Here is an 18,092-nt window from a genome sequence, read left to right on the forward strand (position 1 = left end):
TATTTTTTCCACCGAGAGGGTATTAAGGATACTAAAATAGACACTAAGCTAACACACATGTGCATACAAATATATGCATATACAATATATAATTTATGCAGTATTCAAAATATTATTTCAAGTTAACATTTATCAAAACACAGTGGTTTTAATGATAAACAATACAAATGTATTACAAAGAATGACATAATTAATATTAGCATCATTTTAAATGTGATTAACTTTGCAAACTAATATATAGAAAATTATGCTTGTTAAAACTGTAGTATGATAAAAGTTAGGCATAACAAAGTATAATAGTTTGGTATAATATATTAATGTTAATAAAGTTGTTGCTCAAAAGTGTACGAGGGCACCGCACTAAGTAAGATTAGAAACTAAAATCTGTAAGAAGATAGCCCTAATCATAAAACTAGGCGTTGGTTAGGAAATGAATTGGTGATTACCATGGTGGCATGGATAGCGTGCGGGCATCGTCCACAAACGGAGATGACAACGTTGTTGGCGTGCAGTCGGGTTGACCTTCCTGACGCGTCCAAAGATCGAGCACCAACCCGCAGCACTGTTCACCCACCGAAACCCGTCAATGCTCTACACATACACGTAGCTTCTGTGGGGGTAGGGCCTAGTCGTGCCGTGGGAGGCTTCATCACCGGCGAAGGCATAGGGCGAGATTGGACGACTCGGTGTGCATGCACTCCCGCGCAAAGTGCAACAACGTCGCTTATGGGAGGCCCTAAGCAGAAGAAACGTTAATGTGACTTGCACCATTAAATTGTCTTACGAAAAAGGGAACAACATAACTGTTACAAATTAGTAATTACACCACCATCGTATAACGTTCATTCAACTTCTAACAAATGCCAACCATTTAGGTTGTGAGAAGAGACCATGCCACGGTCACTTGCATCTTACATGTGTTGACCTTAATTGTATGTTGGCTTCTACCATTCTGTTTGGGCTTGAAATAAATATGATGTTCCACCTTACTATTTTTTTCATTGATACATTGTGCCTTCAGAAAAACGATCAGCTTTGGATTCCTAAGGTTTTCCTTGGGACGAACAAGTTCGATAGAAACAACACGGCGCGAAAGCTTGACCATGCGGCCATCAGCCATAGGCAATTCACCGTCTTCAAAAGCGAGCAGCGGGACTTCCATGCGATTAATGCTGGATGTCTTGGCGGTAAATACGCCTTGATAACCACATGGCCACCTCCCATCGATGACTTCTACCTTGATCGTGGCCTCGACAGAGTAAAGGATGTGACCAAATGTGAACTTGAGCGTACTGAGCTTGCTAGTCCAAACACGATGGATCACACATGATCTAGATGGGCTGTTACTAGTGTAACATGCTGCTAGAAGGCTTAAATCTTTGTCCTCGGACATAGTAGCGCCTTTCACTTTGAGATCGACCTCAAAGTAGACCGGATGGACGTTCACCACAACGGCTCGGCTAGGGCCGGTTAGTGCTAGACATGAATCCTTCATGCAAACACATTTATAATCTTAGCCAATGTTCAGATCAATATGCATATATAATACGTACTAGTGGTGAGATGAGGTAGGAGAAAATGTACTGACCTCCTCGCTAAGCATTTGAGAGTCGTCTCGTTGAAGGTTGAAGATAATGTTACGGTTATGATCCACGACGTCCCGTACGGCAACCATACCGTAGACATCAATCGGCCACCACTAGTAGAAAACCTCTCATCCGTCTAAGCCATAAATACCGGTTCCCTTACGAACCGGTACTAAAGGGTGCATTAGTACCGGTTGCACTGCCCAGACCTTTAGTACCGGTTCGTAAGGACACTAATACCGGTTCGTGACACTAACCGGTACTAAAGGGTTCGCGTCCGCTGAAAAACCTTTAGTACCGGTTCGTGACACGAACCGATACTAAAGGGTAGACCTTTAGTACCGGTTCGTGACACGAACCGGTACTAAAGGTTTTTCTGCTTCCCCACGCAGCTCCAGCCCCCCCCGTGGATCGCCTTTTTTGACACTGTAAAATAGAAAAGAAAATGATAGAAAATTCAAAAAATAAAATGTTTTCAGATTCTTGTATGTTATGCAACCTACTATTAGGGAAAATTAACAAATTTAAATTTTCACTTTTTTTGCAAAAAAGTTTTGAAAAATGGTAAAACCGCAATAACTTTTGCATACGACGTCGAAAAAAAACGTATAATATATCAAAAAAATCCTGGGAAAATAAAAAAACGTGCGGAGCTAGACTATACACCCCAGCGGGGACACACGTTACAGCTGCAAAAGCATGGAGGTGAAGAGAGCAGAGAGCATCAGCGCGCACGTACAGGGACCAAAATTGCCCCGCCTCGCAACGGCAAAATTCTATATATCTGTCATGGGTAGTAATAATTTCATTACTTGATCTGATGACGTGACAGTTGCACTAGTAGAGCCAAATTACACCATCAATAGGCTCCAACTAACTGTCTCCCATGAACAGCCCCACGTGGATCGAACGGTGAAAAAGGGGGGCACTGGCTAACACACGACGGTGCCCAGGCACTTAATAGAAATTGGGTTTGTGTTTCTCAAAAGGAAAAATAACAGAGCAAGGCCGGACTGCACTAGGGCGCACGCCCGTGTTATTATTAGAGAACAGAAAAACGATAAATCCAATCAACTGCACCCACGAGTCCACGAGTCCAGCCGTCTCCAAAGTCCAACCACCACACGTATCCGCCTCCGGCCCAAATCGCATCCAGCGCAGATCGAGAAGAGAAGGCTAACCGGGTCAAAATAAAAGGAGAGAAGGCTAATCTAGATCGGCGACGATACTCGAGGCTTTCAGGCGCCCGTCCACAGGTAGGTCAATCAATGGAACTAGAGGAGGTCCTCGGTGACCTTGCCGACTCTACAACCGATGAGGAGGATTTTCTAGCAGCGAGCGACGAGGAGGGAGATGAGGAATGGCACGAGCAAGCTTTTGTGGCATCGAGCGATGAGGAATCGCCCGAGGAGTCCTTCACCGACCCAGCCGCCTACGAGGCTCGTCTCTACCGTGATTTCTGGAACGATATGTTTGCCGGCGAAGAACACGGTTCCTACGACACCATCAGTACGTAATTAAGCACCTCCATCGATCTCTACCATCCTTTTCTTTTCTTGAGCGTGTATTTCTTTTCTTCACATTAGTTGCTTCTCTTATAGTATCATAATACTATAATATATGATGTGAATGGATTGCATATCTAAATCATGAATACTAACTAACATCTCAATTCCATCATGCAGCGTCTATCCCTCCCATGTTTTTCACGGACCGTAATTGTACCCATGACGAGTACGTACACGAGCAACCGACTCTACAGGTCTTTTCAGTCAAAGTTACCGAAATAACTGGGGGTCTAGAGTGGCCGCTCGACGTCTACGGCATGGTTGTTGCACGGGACGTGGTGGATCGCAACCGTAACATCATATTTCACAGCGACAGAGACAACTGCCAAACAATCACCCAGGAGGTTTTGACATAGTCTCACTGATCCTATGTTGTTATTGATTATTTGTTTTGATCTTCAGCTAACTTTGACATATATGCAGGATCCATGTCTAGCACTAACCGGTCCCACACGTGCCATCGTCTTGTCCGTGCAAGCAGCGTTTGTCGAGGTTGATCTGAAGGTGAAAGGCACCACAGAATCTGAGGACAGAGACTTGAGCTTTCTAGCGGTGTCATACAAAAACGACGGATCATCTAGTTCTTACGTATTTGACCGTGTCGAGACTAGCAGACTTAGCACACTAGAGCTTACATTCGGACACATCGTCAACTCTGTGGAGGCCACGATCAGTATGCAAGTCGTTCGTGGGAGCTGGCCACATGGTTTTCGTGGTGTATTCACGGCATGTACCACAGACATACATGGCTTGGATGTCTTGCTGTTGTCTTTTGGAGACGGTGGAGTGCCTGTAGATGAGGAGGGTGAGGTCAAGCTTTCGCGCCGTGTTGTTTCCGTTGAATTCTCTCGACCAATGGCAAGACGCAAGAAGGCCAACCGTAAGAAGCCAAAGCTCAAGATTTCTGGGCAGGCGCTACACATTGAAGGAGAGAGAGACGTGTTGAAGGATGATGCAGTTTTTACATCCAAGAAAAACGGCCGAAGCAAGCAGATGCTCAGGATTGGCTCATGTGAGATGGAAGTGACGGTGGCATGGTCTCTTCTATCGACCTTCAAATGCAGCTACGATTAGACTGATCTCAACTCAGCTTTTGAGCCGTTTTCTTTCCCTCTGGGATTGCTTTAGTTCCCATGTGTAGTTTCTTTTTGTTGCTTGTGGAGGATGTCAGTTAAATTCTAAATACGCAGAGGTCCGATGTAACCTTCTATGAATTATAATACTTATGAGCTTGGTGCTATCTTATGATTTTAACGAAGCACCCTTCTATGTATGTTGCTGGTTGTTTCATTTTTGTATGTGGTTGCTTTGTGCCAGCTGCTTTCGGTTGCTAATTATACACCGTCTTGGTGCTTTTTTGCAGTCTTTCATGCTGGTATATGAATATAGGGGGTACATGTATCTAGATTTCAGATGGCACGTGAAAGTTTACAAGCCTCAGAGTTGTCCGTTCCCAAAATGATACACCCTCCGTCACAAAATATAAGACGCGATCGCTGGTCAATGACATAGAACTTTGACTATGGTTTGTATTTATAATATATCAACAAAATCTGTGAACTTATAAAAACGAATGAGAATTGCACGATGAGTGCAAGGATACTATGTATACATTCTCAATTCGTATAGTATTTTAGTATATATACTAGTGGTTAAATTGTGCATCAAATACCGTGCGAAATATTCCCCAAATATAAATCATCATCAGTCCACAGCGAGCACCACCTGAAGGAGTTATGCCATATTGCCATAGAGGCAATAATAATAAGTGTTATTTATTATATATAACTTCATATTTATTATTAAGTTTATTATTTATGCTATAACTATTGTGTTTCTCAAATATGAGTTTTGAAGAAAAGCTCACAAGCATAGTAGAGAGATAATAAAAAGAAAGAAAGTTTCTACTCTTTGCTCCTAAATATGGATAGCTCAAATAATGTAAGATGATCAAGCTTTTCTGACCATGCACATTATTATTGTAACAAGGATGTTTGCAATGATTAGGGTACATTGTTTGACTTAACAATGGTACTGAAAAGACTCAAGCCACTAATACACTATGAGACATATTCATCGTTGTTAACAACTTTATTTTTAAGTGTTATCTTATGTAAAAGTCCTTACACAATGAACCGGGTCACTCATCAGCAGGTAATGGTCAAACGCTCCAGGTGAGAAAGAGATAGTTGGCACGAAGTGTCTCCTGGCAGCCCCACTCGTTAGCACGTAACTGCCAAAGGTTGACACGGCCCTACCAAACCACATTTGCCAGTAGGTAACGGTCAAGGCCTCTTATCCGACGACAAAGTGTTGTTTGTGCTTTTGTGGAGGTTTGAGACGAGAGAGGGGAAAAGTGAGCAAAAGTTTTTGAAGCTAGACAAAACGGGGAACAACTAAGAAGCGATTGGAACGAAAGAAAACCTTTTTTATTCAATAAAGCACCATATTTGAAGGTCGGTAGAAGAGACCATGCCAGCGTTTTCCTCTGCTGCAAATCATGGTATATACTTTCTAAAGCAAAAAAAACACGAATCCAAAAAATCTTTTCTTAAGTGACTTATGTTCTTCTGACCCAAAATTCGTTCTATTACATGCCTAGGTTTGTAAAATATAAACTATTGCATTTATTCAAAAATACAATCCTCTACAAATAAGATATAGTATGACTCTTAAAGCACGGAGCTTACCTCTAAGTGCATACATGGTGGGACCCACAGCTAGCGCTTAGGCAGCAGTTCTTATCCAGTCTGAGTTATAGGACGGGAATTCGGGAAAACATGGTGACAACCCCATGCGATAATAAAATTTGTAAGGTCTGGTGTGGTGAGGCACCTAGTGTAATTGGGAACCAGCTTGTTCTGGATTTGGTTCTACGTTAATACAATTGCAGCATTTCTTCTAAAAAAAAGGGTGACAACCCCATGGGTAGATTGGCACGGACGAGAATATTAAGTACATGTTTAACCATTGTACTACTATCCATTATGTATAACAATATATGACAAAAATCATGAAAAAGAAAGTCCATGCAATGGAAAAATATCATGTATCATGTTGAAACAAAGCAATTCGAGTGGCATTTACGATTTTTTGATAGGTTATTAGTCTTTCTCATGTGGTCATGTTCTAAGAGTTGTGCTCAAATCTATATTAATGATACTTCCATTATTAATTTTGTGTGTGAATTTGTAGTTGAGAAATTGAAATGGTCTATTTCATACACGAGATGATACCAAGCACATTGTAGACATACACATTAGATAATCAAATTTTATGTGAAGTAAATTCTTCAGTGATACTACAGTCAATACCATTTCATGCATATATTGTCAACTTATTACCCAACTCAGCCTGCAAGACGCAATACAATTAATCAGTTCAACTAACAGACAAGAAACCACTATTAAGATATTTGTTGGACCTTACGGTTTAGAGATCTCTACCATATTGTACTTCATCCGTTCAAAAATAAACCCTCCAGTTCATATTAATTGACTCTATTATGGATGTATCTAGACACATTTTAGTTCTAGATACATCCATATTGAAGTCAATTAATATGAATCAGAGGGAGTAACTTAGTTTTGTCTAGATAAGGATGTATATAAGTTGAGTTGTTTATTTTTTCCACCGAGAGGGTATTAAGGATACTAAAATAGACACTAAGCTAACACACATGTGCATACAAATATATGCATATACAATATATAATTTATGCAGTATTCAAAATATTATTTCAAGTTAACATTTATCAAAACACAGTGGTTTTAATGATAAACAATACAAATGTATTACAAAGAATGACATAATTAATATTAGCATCATTTTAAATGTGATTAACTTTGCAAACTAATATATAGAAAATTATGCTTGTTAAAACTGTAGTATGATAAAAGTTAGGCATAACAAAGTATAATAGTTTGGTATAATATATTAATGTTAATAAAGTTGTTGCTCAAAAGTGTACGAGGGCACCGCACTAAGTAAGATTAGAAACTAAAATCTGTAAGAAGATAGCCCTAATCATAAAACTAGGCGTTGGTTAGGAAATGAATTGGTGATTACCATGGTGGCATGGATAGCGTGCGGGCATCGTCCACAAACGGAGATGACAACGTTGTTGGCGTGCAGTCGGGTTGACCTTCCTGACGCGTCCAAAGATCGAGCACCAACCCGCAGCACTGTTCACCCACCGAAACCCGTCAATGCTCTACACATACACGTAGCTTCTGTGGGGGTAGGGCCTAGTCGTGCCGTGGGAGGCTTCATCACCGGCGAAGGCATAGGGCGAGATTGGACGACTCGGTGTGCATGCACTCCCGCGCAAAGTGCAACAACGTCGCTTATGGGAGGCCCTAACCGGAAGAAACGTTAATGTGACTTGCACCATTAAATTGTCTTACGAAAAAGGGAACAACATAACTGTTACAAATTAGTAATTACACCACCATCGTATAACGTTCATTCAACTTCTAACAAATGCCAACCATTTAGGTTGTGAGAAGAGACCATGCCACGGTCACTTGCATCTTACATGTGTTGACCTTAATTGTATGTTGGCTTCTACCATTCTGTTTGGGCTTGAAATAAATATGATGTTCCACCTTACTATTTTTTTCATTGATACATTGTGCCTTCAGACAAACGATCAGCTTTGGATTCCTAAGGTTTTCCTTGGGACGAACAAGTTCGATAGAAACAACACGGCGCGAAAGCTTGACCATGCGGCCATCAGCCATAGGCAATTCACCGTCTTCAAAAGCGAGCAGCGGGACTTCCATGCGATTAATGCTGGATGTCTTGGCGGTAAATACGCCTTGATAACCACATGGCCACCTCCCATCGATGACTTCTACCTTGATCGTGGCCTCGACAGAGTAAAGGATGTGACCAAATGTGAACTTGAGCGTACTGAGCTTGCTAGTCCAAACACGATGGATCACACATGATCTAGATGGGCTGTTACTAGTGTAACATGCTGCTAGAAGGCTTAAATCTTTGTCCTTGGACATAGTAGCGCCTTTCACTTTGAGATCGACCTCAAAGTAGACCGGATGGACGTTCACCACAACGGCTCGGCTAGGGCCGGTTAGTGCTAGACATGAATCCTTCATGCAAACACATTTATAATCATAGCCAATGTTCAGATCAATATGCATATATAATACGTACTAGTGGTGAGATGAGGTAGGAGAAAATGTACTGACCTCCTCGCTAAGCGTTTGAGAGTCGTCTCGTTGAAGGTTGAAGATAATGTTACGGTTATGATCCACGACGTCCCGTACGGCAACCATACCGTAGACATCAATCGGCCACCACTAGTAGAAAACCTCTCATCCGTCTAAGCCATAAATACCGGTTCCCTTACGAACCGGTACTAAAGGGTGCATTAGTACCGGTTGCACTGCCCAGACCTTTAGTACCGGTTCGTAAGGACCTTTAATACCGGTTCGTCACACGAACCGGTACTAAAGGGTTCGCGTCAGCTGAAAAACCTTTGGTACCGGTTCGTGACACGAACCGGTACTAAAGGGTAGACCTTTAGTACCGGTTCGTGACACGAACCGGTATTAAAGGTTTTTCTGCTTCCCCACGCAGCTCCAACCCCGTGGATCGCCTTTTTGACACTGTAAAATAGAAAAGAAAATGATAGAAAATTCAAAAAATAAAATGTTTTCAGATTCTTGTATGTTATGCAACCTACTATTAGGGAAAATTAACAAATTTAAATTTTCACTTTTTTTGCAAAAAAGTTTTGAAAAATGGTAAAACCGCAATAACTTTTGCATACGACGTCGAAAAAAAACGTATAATATATCAAAAAAATCCTGGGAAAATAAAAAAACGTGCGGAGCTAGACTATACACCCCAGCGGGGACACACGTTACAGCTGCAAAAGCATGGAGGTGAAGAGAGCAGAGAGCATCAGCGCGCACGTACAGGGACCAAAATTGCCCGCCTCGCAACGGCAAAACTCTATATATCTGTCATGGGTAGTAATAATTTCATTACTTGATCTGATGACGTGACAGTTGCACTAGTAGAGCCAAATTACACCATCAATAGGCTCCAACTAACTGTCTCCCATGAACAGCCCCACGTGGATCGAACGGTGAAAAAGGGGGGCACTGGCTAACACACGACGGTGCCCAGGCACTTAATAGAAATTGGGTTTGTGTTTCTCAAAAGGAAAAATAACAGAGCAAGGCCGGACTGCACTAGGGCGCACGCCCGTGTTATTATTAGAGAACAGAAAAACGATAAATCCAATCAACTGCACCCACGAGTCCACGAGTCCAGCCGTCTCCAAAGTCCAACCACCACACGTATCCGCCTCCGGCCCAAATCGCATCCAGCGCAGATCGAGAAGAGAAGGCTAACCGGGTCAAAATAAAAGGAGAGAAGGCTAATCTAGATCGGCGACGATACTCGAGGCTTTCAGGCGCCCGTCCACAGGTAGGTCAATCAATGGAACTAGAGGAGGTCCTCGGTGACCTTGCCGACTCTACAACCGATGAGGAGGATTTTCTAGCAGCGAGCGACGAGGAGGGAGATGAGGAATGGCACGAGCAAGCTTTTGTGGCATCGAGCGATGAGGAATCGCCCGAGGAGTCCTTCACCGACCCAGCCGCCTACGAGGCTCGTCTCTACCGTGATTTCTGGAACGATATGTTTGCCGGCGAAGAACACGGTTCCTACGACACCATCAGTACGTAATTAAGCACCTCCATCGATCTCTACCATCCTTTTCTTTTCTTGAGCGTGTATTTCTTTTCTTCACATTAGTTGCTTCTCTTATAGTATCATAATACTATAATATATGATGTGAATGGATTGCATATCTAAATCATGAATACTAACTAACATCTCAATTCCATCATGCAGCGTCTATCCCTCCCATGTTTTTCACGGACCGTAATTGTACCCATGACGAGTACGTACACGAGCAACCGACTCTACAGGTCTTTTCAGTCAAAGTTACCGAAATAACTGGGGGTCTAGAGTGGCCGCTCGACGTCTACGGCATGGTTGTTGCACGGGACGTGGTGGATCGCAACCGTAACATCATATTTCACAGCGACAGAGACAACTGCCAAACAATCACCCAGGAGGTTTTGACATAGTCTCACTGATCCTATGTTGTTATTGATTATTTGTTTTGATCTTCAGCTAACTTTGACATATATGCAGGATCCATGTCTAGCACTAACCGGTCCCACGCGTGCCATCGTCTTGTCCGTGCAAGCAGCGTTTGTCGAGGTTGATCTGAAGGTGAAAGGCACCACAGAATCTGAGGACAGAGACTTGAGCTTTCTAGCGGTGTCATACAAAAACGACGGATCATCTAGTTCTTACGTATTTGACCGTGTCGAGACTAGCAGACTTAGCACACTAGAGCTTACATTCGGACACATCGTCAACTCTGTGGAGGCCACGATCAGTATGCAAGTCGTTCGTGGGAGCTGGCCACATGGTTTTCGTGGTGTATTCACGGCATGTACCACAGACATACATGGCTTGGATGTCTTGCTGTTGTCTTTTGGAGACGGTGGAGTGCCTGTAGATGAGGAGGGTGAGGTCAAGCTTTCGCGCCGTGTTGTTTCCGTTGAATTCTCTCGACCAATGGCAAGACGCAAGAAGGCCAACCGTAAGAAGCCAAAGCTCAAGATTTCTGGGCAGGCGCTACACATTGAAGGAGAGAGAGACGTGTTGAAGTATGTTGGCTTCTACCATTCTGTTTGGGCTTGAAATAAATATGATGTTCCACCTTACTATTTTTTTCATTGATACATTGTGCCTTCAGACAAACGATCAGCTTTGGATTCCTAAGGTTTTCCTTGGGACGAACAAGTTCGATAGAAACAACACGGCGCGAAAGCTTGACCATGCGGCCATCAGCCATAGGCAATTCACCGTCTTCAAAAGCGAGCAGCGGGACTTCCATGCGATTAATGCTGGATGTCTTGGCGGTAAATACGCCTTGATAACCACATGGCCACCTCCCATCGATGACTTCTACCTTGATCGTGGCCTCGACAGAGTAAAGGATGTGACCAAATGTGAACTTGAGCGTACTGAGCTTGCTAGTCCAAACACGATGGATCACACATGATCTAGATGGGCTGTTACTAGTGTAACATGCTGCTAGAAGGCTTAAATCTTTGTCCTCGGACATAGTAGCGCCTTTCACTTTGAGATCGACCTCAAAGTAGACCGGATGGACGTTCACCACAACGGCTCGGCTAGGGCCGGTTAGTGCTAGACATGAATCCTTCATGCAAACACATTTATAATCTTAGCCAATGTTCAGATCAATATGCATATATAATACGTACTAGTGGTGAGATGAGGTAGGAGAAAATGTACTGACCTCCTCGCTAAGCGTTTGAGAGTCGTCTCGTTGAAGGTTGAAGATAATGTTACGGTTATGATCCACGATGTCCCGTACGGCAACCATACCGTAGACATCAATCGGCCACCACTAGTAGAAAACCTCTCATCCGTCTAAGCCATAAATACCGGTTCCCTTACGAACCGGTACTAAAGGGTGCATTAGTACCGGTTGCACTGCCCAGACCTTTAGTACCGGTTCGTAAGGACCTTTAATACCGGTTCGTCACACGAACCGGTACTAAAGGGTTCGCGTCAGCTGAAAAACCTTTGGTACCGGTTCGTGACACGAACCGGTACTAAAGGGTAGACCTTTAGTACCGGTTCGTGACACGAACCGGTATTAAAGGTTTTTCTGCTTCCCCACGCAGCTCCACCCCCCCCCCCCCCCGTGGATCGCCTTTTTTGACACTGTAAAATAGAAAAGAAAATGATAGAAAATTCAAAAAATAAAATGTTTTCAGATTCTTGTATGTTATGCAACCTACTATTAGGGAAAATTAACAAATTTAAATTTTCACTTTTTTTGCAAAAAAGTTTTGAAAAATGGTAAAACCGCAATAACTTTTGCATACGACGTCGAAGAAAAACGTATAATATATCAAAAAAATCCTGGGAAAATAAAAAAGCGTGCGGAGCTAGACTATACACCCCAGCGGGACACACGTTACAGCTGCAAAAGCATGGAGGTGAAGAGAGCAGAGAGCATCAGCGCGCACGTACAGGGACCAAAATTGCCCCGCCTCGCAACGGCAAAACTCTATATATCTGTCATGGGTAGTAATAATTTCATTACTTGATCTGATGACGTGACAGTTGCACTAGTAGAGCCAAATTACACCATCAATAGGCTCCAACTAACTGTCTCCCATGAACAGCCCCACGTGGATCGAACGGTGAAAAAGGGGGGCACTGGCTAACACACGACGGTGCCCAGGCACTTAATAGAAATTGGGTTTGTGTTTCTCAAAAGGAAAAATAACAGAGCAAGGCCGGACTGCACTAGGCGCACGCCCGTGTTATTATTAGAGAACAGAAAAACGATAAATCCAATCAACTGCACCCACGAGTCCACGAGTCCAGCCGTCTCCAAAGTCCAACCACCACACGTATCCGCCTCCGGCCCAAATCGCATCCAGCGCAGATCGAGAAGAGAAGGCTAACCGGGTCAAAATAAAAGGAGAGAAGGCTAATCTAGATCGGCGACGATACTCGAGGCTTTCAGGCGCCCGTCCACAGGTAGGTCAATCAATGGAACTAGAGGAGGTCCTCGGTGACCTTGCCGACTCTACAACCGATGAGGAGGATTTTCTAGCAGCGAGCGACGAGGAGGGAGATGAGGAATGGCACGAGCAAGCTTTTGTGGCATCGAGCGATGAGGAATCGCCCGAGGAGTCCTTCACCGACCCAGCCGCCTACGAGGCTCGTCTCTACCGTGATTTCTGGAACGATATGTTTGCCGGCGAAGAACACGGTTCCTACGACACCATCAGTACGTAATTAAGCACCTCCATCGATCTCTACCATCCTTTTCTTTTCTTGAGCGTGTATTTCTTTTCTTCACATTAGTTGCTTCTCTTATAGTATCATAATACTATAATATATGATGTGAATGGATTGCATATCTAAATCATGAATACTAACTAACATCTCAATTCCATCATGCAGCGTCTATCCCTCCCATGTTTTTCACGGACCGTAATTGTACCCATGACGAGTACGTACACGAGCAACCGACTCTACAGGTCTTTTCAGTCAAAGTTACCGAAATAACTGGGGGTCTAGAGTGGCCGCTCGACGTCTACGGCATGGTTGTTGCACGGGACGTGGTGGATCGCAACCGTAACATCATATTTCACAGCGACAGAGACAACTGCCAAACAATCACCCAGGAGGTTTTGACATAGTCTCACTGATCCTATGTTGTTATTGATTATTTGTTTTGATCTTCAGCTAACTTTGACATATATGCAGGATCCATGTCTAGCACTAACCGGTCCCACGCGTGCCATCGTCTTGTCCGTGCAAGCAGCGTTTGTCGAGGTTGATCTGAAGGTGAAAGGCACCACAGAATCTGAGGACAGAGACTTGAGCTTTCTAGCGGTGTCATACAAAAACGACGGATCATCTAGTTCTTACGTATTTGACCGTGTCGAGACTAGCAGACTTAGCACACTAGAGCTTACATTCGGACACATCGTCAACTCTGTGGAGGCCACGATCAGTATGCAAGTCGTTCGTGGGAGCTGGCCACATGGTTTTCGTGGTGTATTCACGGCATGTACCACAGACATACATGGCTTGGATGTCTTGCTGTTGTCTTTTGGAGACGGTGGAGTGCCTGTAGATGAGGAGGGTGAGGTCAAGCTTTCGCGCCGTGTTGTTTCCGTTGAATTCTCTCGACCAATGGCAAGACGCAAGAAGGCCAACCGTAAGAAGCCAAAGCTCAAGATTTCTGGGCAGGCGCTACACATTGAAGGAGAGAGAGACGTGTTGAAGTATGTTGGCTTCTACCATTCTGTTTGGGCTTGAAATAAATATGATGTTCCACCTTACTATTTTTTTCATTGATACATTGTGCCTTCAGACAAACGATCAGCTTTGGATTCCTAAGGTTTTCCTTGGGACGAACAAGTTCGATAGAAACAACACGGCGCGAAAGCTTGACCATGCGGCCATCAGCCATAGGCAATTCACCGTCTTCAAAACCGAGCAGCGGGACTTCCATGCGATTAATGCTGGATGTCTTGGCGGTAAATACGCCTTGATAACCACATGGCCACCTCCCATCGATGACTTCTACCTTGATCGTGGCCTCGACAGAGTAAAGGATGTGACCAAATGTGAACTTGAGCGTACTGAGCTTGCTAGTCCAAACACGATGGATCACACATGATCTAGATGGGCTGTTACTAGTGTAACATGCTGCTAGAAGGCTTAAATCTTTGTCCTCGGACATAGTAGCGCCTTTCACTTTGAGATCGACCTCAAAGTAGACCGGATGGACGTTCACCACAACGGCTCGGCTAGGGCCGGTTAGTGCTAGACATGAATCCTTCATGCAAACACATTTATAATCTTAGCCAATGTTCAGATCAATATGCATATATAATACGTACTAGTGGTGAGATGAGGTAGGAGAAAATGTACTGACCTCCTCGCTAAGCGTTTGAGAGTCGTCTCGTTGAAGGTTGAAGATAATGTTACGGTTATGATCCACGACGTCCCGTACGGCAACCATACCGTAGACATCTATCGGCCACCACTAGTAGAAAACCTCTCATCCGTCTAAGCCATAAATACCGGTTCCCTTACGAACCGGTACTAAAGGGTGCATTAGTACCGGTTGCACTGCCCAGACCTTTAGTACCGGTTCGTAAGGACCTTTAATACCGGTTCGTCACACGAACCGGTACTAAAGGGTTCGCGTCAGCTGAAAAACCTTTGGTACCGGTTCGTGACACGAACCGGTACTAAAGGGTAGACCTTTAGTACCGGTTCGTGACACGAACCGGTATTAAAGGTTTTTCTGCTTCCCACGCAGCTCCACCCCCGTGGATCGCCTTTTTGACACTGTAAAATAGAAAAGAAAATGATAGAAAATTCAAAAAATAAAATGTTTTCAGATTCTTGTATGTTATGCAACCTACTATTAGGGAAAATTAACAAATTTAAATTTTCACTTTTTTTGCAAAAAAGTTTTGAAAAATGGTAAAACCGCAATAACTTTTGCATACGACGTCGAAAAAACGTATAATATATCAAAAAAATCCTGGGAAAATAAAAACGTGCGGAGCTAGACTATACATCCCAGCGGGGACACACGTTACAGCTGCAAAAGCATGGAGGTGAAGAGAGCAGAGAGCATCAGCGCGCACGTACAGGGACCAAAATTGCCCCGCCTCGCAACGGCAAAACTCTATATATCTGTCATGGGTAGTAATAATTTCATTACTTGATCTGATGACGTGACAGTTGCACTAGTAGAGCCAAATTACACCATCAATAGGCTCCAACTAACTGTCTCCCATGAACAGCCCCACGTGGATCGAACGGTGAAAAAGGGGGGCACTGGCTAACACACGACGGTGCCCAGGCACTTAATAGAAATTGGGTTTGTGTTTCTCAAAAGGAAAAATAACAGAGCAAGGCCGGACTGCACTAGGGCGCACGCCCGTGTTATTATTAGAGAACAGAAAAACGATAAATCCAATCAATCGCACCCACGAGTCCACGAGTCCAGCCGTCTCCAAAGTCCAACCACCACACGTATCCGCCTCCGGCCCAAATCGCATCCAGCGCAGATCGAGAAGAGAAGGCTAACCGGGTCAAAATAAAAGGAGAGAAGGCTAATCTAGATCGGCGACGATACTCGAGGCTTTCAGCGCCCGTCCACAGGTAGGTCAATCAATGGAACTAGAGGAGGTCCTCGGTGACCTTGCCGACTCTACAACCGATGAGGAGGATTTTCTAGCAGCGAGCGACGAGGAGGGAGATGAGGAATGGCACGAGCAAGCTTTTGTGGCATCGAGCGATGAGGAATCGCCCGAGGAGTCCTTCACCGACCCAGCCGCCTACGAGGCTCGTCTCTACCGTGATTTCTGGAACGATATGTTTGCCGGCGAAGAACACGGTTCCTACGACACCATCAGTACGTAATTAAGCACCTCCATCGATCTCTACCATCCTTTTCTTTTCTTGAGCGTGTATTTCTTTTCTTCACATTAGTTGCTTCTCTTATAGTATCATAATACTATAATATATGATGTGAATGGATTGCATATCTAAATCATGAATACTAACTAACATCTCAATTCCATCATGCAGCGTCTATCCCTCCCATGTTTTTCACGGACCGTAATTGTACCCATGACGCAGTACGTACACGAGCAACCGACTCTACAGGTCTTTTCAGTCAAAGTTACCGAAATAACTGGGGGTCTAGAGTGGCCGCTCGATGTCTACGGCATGGTTGTTGCACGGGACGTGGTGGATCGCAACCGTAACATCATATTTCACAGCGACAGACAACTGCCAAACAATCACCCAGGAGGTTTTGACATAGTCTCACTGATCCTATGTTGTTATTGATTATTTGTTTTGATCTTCAGCTAACTTTGACATATATGCAGGATCCATGTCTAGCACTAACCGGTCCCACGCGTGCCATCGTCTTGTCCGTGCAAGCAGCGTTTGTCGAGGTTGATCTGAAGGTGAAAGGCACCACAGAATCTGAGGACAGAGACTTGAGCTTTCTAGCGGTGTCATACAAAAACGACGGATCATCTAGTTCTTACGTATTTGACCGTGTCGAGACTAGCAGACTTAGCACACTAGAGCTTACATTCGGACACATCGTCAACTCTGTGGAGGCCACGATCAGTATGCAAGTCGTTCGTGGGAGCTGGCCACATGGTTTTCGTGGTGTATTCACGGCATGTACCACAGACATACATGGCTTGGATGTCTTGCTGTTGTCTTTTGGAGACGGTGGAGTGCCTGTAGATGAGGAGGGTGAGGTCAAGCTTTCGCGCCGTGTTGTTTCCGTTGAATTCTCTCGACCAATGTCAAGACGCAAGAAGGCCAACCGTAAGAAGCCAAAGCTCAAGATTTCTGGGCAGGCGCTACACATTGAAGGAGAGAGAGACGTGTTGAAGTATGTTGGCTTCTACCATTCTGTTTGGGCTTGAAATAAATATGATGTTCCACCTTACTATTTTTTTCATTGATACATTGTGCCTTCAGACAAACGATCAGCTTTGGATTCCTAAGGTTTTCCTTGGGACGAACAAGTTCGATAGAAACAACACGGCGCGAAAGCTTGACCATGCGGCCATCAGCCATAGGCAATTCACCGTCTTCAAAAGCGAGCAGCGGGACTTCCATGCGATTAATGCTGGATGTCTTGGCGGTAAATACGCCTTGATAACCACATGGCCACCTCCCATCGATGACTTCTACCTTGATCGTGGCCTCGACAGAGTAAAGGATGTGACCAAATGTGAACTTGAGCGTACTGAGCTTGCTAGTCCAAACACGATGGATCACACATGATCTAGATGGGCTGTTACTAGTGTAACATGCTGCTAGAAGGCTTAAATCTTTGTCCTCGGACATAGTAGCGCCTTTCACTTTGAGATCGACCTCAAAGTAGACCGGATGGACGTTCACCACAACGGCTCGGCTAGGGCCGGTTAGTGCTAGACATGAATCCTTCATGCAAACACATTTATAATCTTAGCTAATGTTCAGATCAATATGCATATATAATACGTACTAGTGGTGAGATGAGGTAGGAGAAAATGTACTGACCTCCTCGCTAAGCGTTTGAGAGTCGTCTCGTTGAAGGTTGAAGATAATGTTACGGTTATGATCCACGACGTCCCGTACGGCAACCATACCGTAGACATCAATCGGCCACCACTAGTAGAAAACCTCTCATCCGTCTAAGCCATAAATACCGGTTCCCTTACGAACCGGTACTAAAGGGTGCATTAGTACCGGTTGCACTGCCCAGACCTTTAGTACCGGTTCGTAAGGACCT

At 44.2% G+C, this 18,092-nt stretch overlaps 1 protein-coding gene and 1 pseudogene across 1 annotated transcript; both read left to right on the forward strand.

The window, feature by feature from the left end:
• Window positions 1–2,854: 2,854 nt before the first annotated feature.
• LOC127348248 (uncharacterized) lies at window positions 2,855–4,228 on the forward strand. Its single transcript, XM_051374332.2, has 3 exons — window positions 2,855–3,095; window positions 3,272–3,498; window positions 3,578–4,228. The coding sequence occupies exons 1-3, from the start codon at window positions 2,855–2,857 to the stop codon at window positions 4,226–4,228; spliced, it is 1,119 nt and encodes a 372-aa protein (XP_051230292.1).
• A 12,189-nt stretch (window positions 4,229–16,417) lies between these two features.
• LOC139830392 (uncharacterized) lies at window positions 16,418–17,602 on the forward strand (annotated as a pseudogene).
• Window positions 17,603–18,092: the final 490 nt, after the last annotated feature.

This window comes from Lolium perenne, chromosome 4, assembly GCF_019359855.2.
Source record: "Lolium perenne isolate Kyuss_39 chromosome 4, Kyuss_2.0, whole genome shotgun sequence".
NCBI lineage: Eukaryota > Viridiplantae > Streptophyta > Magnoliopsida > Poales > Poaceae > Lolium > Lolium perenne.